Source organism: Alligator mississippiensis, chromosome 8 (genome assembly GCF_030867095.1).
Source record: "Alligator mississippiensis isolate rAllMis1 chromosome 8, rAllMis1, whole genome shotgun sequence".
Taxonomy (NCBI): domain Eukaryota; kingdom Metazoa; phylum Chordata; order Crocodylia; family Alligatoridae; genus Alligator; species Alligator mississippiensis.
The window spans coordinates 42,131,428-42,137,427 of record NC_081831.1 but is presented as its reverse complement, the minus strand read 5'-3'; the positions used below and the strand labels follow the sequence as shown (position 1 = coordinate 42,137,427).

The 6,000-nt window shown below is 50.0% G+C and overlaps 1 protein-coding gene across 2 annotated transcripts in view; it reads right to left on the bottom strand.

The window, feature by feature from the left end:
* Positions 1 to 347: 347 nt before the first annotated feature.
* Positions 348 to 6,000, bottom strand: part of SLC25A53 (solute carrier family 25 member 53) — an 8,473-nt gene continuing 2,820 nt past the window's right edge. For both annotated transcript variants that reach the window (XM_019487981.2, XM_006275485.4), the window contains exon 2: positions 348 to 1,782. In XM_019487981.2, coding sequence (XP_019343526.2) covers positions 851 to 1,759 — 909 coding nt within the window. In that variant the 5' untranslated portion in view covers positions 1,760 to 1,782 and the 3' untranslated portion in view covers positions 348 to 850. The remainder of the gene's footprint in view (positions 1,783 to 6,000) is intronic.

The window sequence follows — 6,000 nt, the reverse complement described above, 5'->3', positions numbered from 1 at the left end:
TGGCCTTGTGGGCCGGATCTGGCCCGCAGGCTGTATTTTGCCCACCCCTGGTTTAACTGATGGCTGGGGGTGGTCACACCACAGCTTGCCAGCCACAAAAGGCTCCCAGGCAGTTTGAAAGAGAGTTGTGAGCCATGTCCATCTACCCCGACAACAGCAATTGCCAAACTTGCGTCCTGTCCTCCCATGGTAGCAACTTGTCTTGCATGCACTGTCCTCACCCAAATCTATCATATGTGTGGCTCTCAGGTGTGTGACAGTTATAGCATATGGCTCAAAGGATTAGGATATCTGGCCAATCCAGATTCAGGTCTTACAATAATTAAGATTTCTGCACTTTGCACCCACAGGTCTCAAAGCAGTTTATTTGGGAAAAACCATTATCCCCATGTTTTACAAACAGGGAAACCAAGGCATGGAGAGGTCAGATGCTTAGTTTTAGGTTACACTCATTCAGTAGCACAACTGGGGACAAACCAGCAATCACTTGCCTCTCTCCTATACCCTGACTGCTAGACCACAGCCAGCTCAGGGAGAACCTGCTGAAGCTGGGCTGTAAGTAGCTTGAGTGGTTTGCTCAGTTTGACCACAGCCCCTAAAACACTCATGGCTGGGCTATTGCTGAATAAGCCACCTTCAGACTGGTTAGAGCAGTAGTTTTCCCTGAGCTTCTCTTTGGTGGTACTGACAGTGTGATCTTTCTTTTATCAATTGAAAGTTAAGTTTGTAAGTTAAAAGGTTTTATTGACTGCAAATTTCAGGGCCTCTTTGCAAACAGGCTGGTATCAGCCAGACTGAGGCACCAGGCCCTCAGTGCCTGTACAGGGTCTGCGAAACGCTAGGCTTATGACTAGCCTCTCCTGTCACGCCCAGCATTTTCTGTCAGGAAGTCATGGATGGCAGTGGTGATGCCCCATGTTGGACATGCCCGCAGGACAAGCAGGGACCCACCCCGGTATAGAAGGGTTAGCTTCCTCCCACGCGATTGCCAGACAGACTGCATAGACTTCCACAGGCTGAGGACCTCGTGCCCCCCAACCTGTGACTGCATGTTGGCAATGAGAACGGTCAGAGGGTACAACATGAGGCTGGTCAAGGTCCCATTGACACTGCCAGACACCAAGGCAGGCAGCCAGCTTGGCAGACCTTTGTTGGACAGGCTGTCACGGAGGGGGTCCTTGAAGGAGAAGTACAGGGCGCTACCCAGGCTGTTCCGCAGCAGAACGGGGCCAAGGCCCCGGTAGTAGCCTATGACAAGCCTTGCCTTCAGGCCATAGGAGTTGAATTCCTGCAGAATGCTGTGGGTATTTGGGAACCTGCTGTTTTTCCGTCCATCCTGCAGGATGTTCTGGACCCGTTCAAAGGGATTCAGGACCAAGGCCTCCATTGAGCCAGAGAAGAAGCCTGCTGCCCACCGCTGTGGCAGCATGTAGGAGTCGGATGTGTTGCTGGAGAGGAAACTGAGGAAGCTGTCGTAGGTGCCAAACATCAGGGTTCCCTGCAGCGTCTTGGACATGAGTGGTGGTAAAATGCCCCGGTAGAGGCAGCAGAGGCCCTCACGGTGCAGCTGGCATACTGCTTTGTGGATGGAGAAAGCATGGATCTGCTGGCGGAAGATAGTCTTGTGGATGGGAAATGTCGCCAGGATGGACAGGAAGCTGGAGAGGGCCCCATGGTGGTAACTCCAGAAGCTCCATCCTTTCTCTACCTCCTTTCCATTCTTGGAGTCTCCACACTGAATCCCAGCTCTCTCTCCCATTCTGGGACCTCCTCTTTTAGCCACTAGGATCAGGTAGAAAAAAACCTAAAATAATTTGTAATGAGGCGATAGGCTGAGGGACCTGAGGTCATTTCCCAGCTGCATAGGTGTCACTGTGGCTGATCAGTTTATGCTAAACTAGAACACTAGCTCGCATGAATCTGTCCCTTCTCAAACAGGATCCACACCTCAGGCTGTGCTGGAAGAATCTCACCATTGTTCTAGAGGAGGGCCGATGGTTTTTTCTCCACTGTCCAGCCTATTTTAACCTGGCTTTCTCACTGAGTGCCCTATTTTGTCCCTGCTCTCCAACAGGAGGGACCCAGATTTTTTTCTTTTTTTACCAGTTTCAGAGACCGTTTAATTGTGTTCCATATTAGGGGCAAAGCTAGAAAAAGGCCAGTTTTGTATGGGTTTTCCCAGCAGGGCTGGACCATGCGCTCTCAGCCCATCACCCACAAACAATCCAAGTGAAGCATCCCCAGAGGTGGCCTCATGGTCTTTTCTATGGAGAACTCAGGTACCCTGATAAAACGTTGCTTTTTGTAAACCTGTCTTACTGCTGCCCATGAACCCACACTACTTGGCTGTGTACAATCCTTTCCATCTAGACAAGGAGAAACAGTGCAGCAATGAGTTCTGAAGAAAGCCTCTTGTATTGGTTTAAGCAGCTTGTGCTGGTGTTAGAGCAGTGGAGGGACTGACTGTTAATGCACCCCAGAAAAAGACAAGCCCCTGAGTTGACTCACCATGACCTCCTGGATTGCCACCTGGATTCCCTGTATGCCCTGATCTGCCTAACCCCATTGCACCCACATGTGTGCAACACCTTTGATTGCCAGTCAGAGGGTTATATGGACTGCCCTGCAGAACTGCTGTGATTAGCTGTCTGAAAAGTGGCATTAAATAGGTGGCCCCACCTATCCCAGAGTCTCCCCTGAGCTGATTACTCTGCAGGTATACTCCAGGACTTGATTCCTGCCTCAGGAAGATTGTAGCCTTTCACTGGAGTGCATCCAGTCAGTGTGGGCCTCAACCATAGCTCATGGAAGTCAGTGGGGGCCTCTCCTTTAACTTTATTAAGCTTCATATCAGGCCTGTAACTTCTCCCTTCGGCTACGGCTGTTCACTAGTTTGGGAAGAACATGAGAGGAAAACTGACCAATGGCTATGGATGGATCCATGAGGACAGAGTCATCGTGGGGGCTCTGTGTAAGGTTCAGACATGAGATCTGGGTGTGTGGCCTTTCCCCAGCAGCATTCAGGGAGCGCTGCATAAGGGAACGAGTCCTTTCCCCCTAGACCAAGTCCATTGATTCAGGCATTTGATCAACACTGATGTATGACCAGTCACTGGGATAGTCAGGAGGGAGCAGGGTCAGTCTGGATGGCTATGGGAGCAGAGGTGGGGATAGGTTGAAAGGTGCTTTTTCAATTAACTGGAGCTGCCAACGTTTGCCTTGTTACCTCTGCTATTTCTAAACCAGAGGAACAGGACACAACCAGTGTGCACAGCAGAAGGGGGACTCAGGGAGCTCAGTGCCAGTGTTCCTATTTGGACACAGAACAAGTGGCCATATGAGGAGATGCTGAAGGATCTCGGACTCTTCAGCCTAAAGAAAAGAAGGCTGAGTGGGGACTTGATTGTGGCTTACCTCTATATCAGAGGCGTACATCAGGGGCTCAGTGAACAACTGTTCACCAGGGCACCCTGGGGGAAAACTAGAAACAATGGCCACAAACTCCTGGAAGATAGTTTCAGGCTGAACATTAGGAAAACCTTCTTCACAACTAGGGTGTCCAAACTATGGAACAAATTCCCCCCAGAGGTGGTGCAATCACCTACCCTAGAGGTTTTCAAAAGAAGACTGGGTGGTCACCTGGCTGGGGTCACCTGACCCCAGATGTCTTTCCTGCTCATGCAGGGGGCTGGACCTGATGATCCTTCAGGTTCCCTTCCAGTCCTATGAATCTACGATCTGGGGTCTGTAGGTGCAACTGGCTCCTCTCATATATCCTGACCCTAGGCTCCACTTCCAGGGAGACATGGGCCCTCCAGAGCTTTCTTGCCTCCTCTCTCTTCAGCAGGTTTCCAAGGGTCAAACTTAACTTTCAGTTTCACTATTAAAGTAAATAGTAAATAGTAAAGCTAAATTCAGCTTTGGCAGAATCAATTACAACAGATTAGGGTCTGTGGAGTTGTGCTGGTAAACCCACAGGGGTGCTTGGTCTTGGGTCACTAAGTGAACCAGGGATCTTCTTAGGGAAAGGCCTTCATCATTTCAGTGCAGGTAAACAGTGCATCTGCCCATGTCTCATCAAAACCTGCAGAAAAACCACAAGGCCTGGAAAAAGCTATATTCCACTTCTTGCTAAGAAGAATGGATAGATGAATGGATAGAGTAAGTTCCAGGTCAAACTAGCCAAATCAGTTCCGAATCATATCGATTGAGCAGAACTCAATCGTTCCGAAAACCACATTGATTGAGCAAGCAGAACTCAATTATGCTAAACACCATGTATGGTGCTACAACTGACAAACAATTCTCTGTCCTAGACCTATCACCCTGGGACTTCAGATATTTCTGCCAGAATAGCTACCCCACCTCTGCAGACAATACAAGCTAAGTTAACAGAAGCCATGTCCTGTGGTCATGGCTGTATCCATACCAGGGGTTTTGCTAGTGAGGGGGTGTGATCTTTTCAGTCCCTCCCCACCATAAGCTGTGCTGCCTACAGTGTCATGTAGACCAGGGCTACGATGCTGAGCCTTTTTCCAGCTGGCTCCAGCAGTGCTAACCTGCAAGAGTAGCAGCAGCGGGTTAAAGGCCTCAGGTATATTCTTCACTACATACACAACCCATTTGCCCTTTACCTTGTTTGTGCCTTGGGGAAAAAAAAACTAGGGTCTAACACTCTTGTTTCTGATCTAGGTGGGATTACACCTCCTCTACAGCAGTGTAAACAACCTGGCTGGGGAGAGGCAGGTCCTGAGGGAGCTTCCCCCAGGGAGGAAGCCGCTGCATATGGTCACTTCTGTGCATATGGCCAGGGGTCTGCCTGGGTGCTGCATACAGGGTGGATGAGGGCAGTCTCCCCCAGGGTCCCTTTTACATAAATTAGTGTGGATCAGCTCACAGCAACATCAGTGCCACTCTGCTGGCTTCAGCCCACTGGAAAGGCCAGTGCTGTCCCAGGTGACATCAGTGGCTGCCTGCCCCACTCCTGTGTAGTTGGCAGGTGGGGAGGGCTACAAACAGGTTACCGACACAAGGGGTTGACCAGTCCCTCGCATATCAAATGCAAATGAGGCCAGCAGGGAGACAAGCCTGCTTTGCTAGGGGGTCCCCTCATATCAGCTACGGCCTTGGGAACCATCATGCCCCAGACAGCTCTACTCTCCCACATCCTGAGCTCCATTGTTCTCAGCTGTCATCTAGTTTCCTATCTCTTCTCCCCTGCTGATGGTGAAGTGCAGGGCATGGATGCCTTCACACCTCTTCATTTGCCCATGCCCCCAGGGGTAGGATTGAGGGCATAGCAGGGAAAGCAGCCCACCCCACTGCAGCACAAAAGCAAAGCTGAGCATGACGAGGTGGGGGAGGATGAGAAGGAAGGGAGTGCTCAGTTATAGGTGGTTTTAAAAAACAAGACAAACCCTTCATAAGCAGTGGCTGCTACAATGACTAAATCAGGGTCAGAACGATACATGGGTAATAACAGGAGTTAGCATCAAGGGCAAAACTCACCCCTGCTGCCACTCTGCAGTCAATGGAAGTTACCTCAGGTCAGAGCTTGGCACGATGTGAACTTTCCTTTGTGTCCAGCAAAGTTCAGACTAAAGCAAGCAAAAGGCTCTGCTGATAAGCACTTCCTTTATCTGTGGTGAACAGTGCTCAAAGCTTCATGTAGTGCTAGGGGTGGGGAGGAAGTCATAGCACAGCACTTCAGCACTGAGCATGGAGACTGTTCAAACATCTTGTGGCAAACCATCATGTTTAAACAGAGCTTTCATGCTAAGCCAATGGGGCCACAAACCTCTCTTTTCTGGTGGAGTGAGGCTCACCTCATGCTTGAGAGCCAGGGACTCCTAGTAAGAAAATCTCTAAGCAGGCCTTGAGAAGCATCTCTGCTTTGGACAATCACTGTCAAAATGGCACCTTCTTACTCCATAGTTTTGTTCAGTGGGAATAAGTCAGTAGCTATGCAGAAGGGAGCCCCACATCCCATTCACTGTCAGA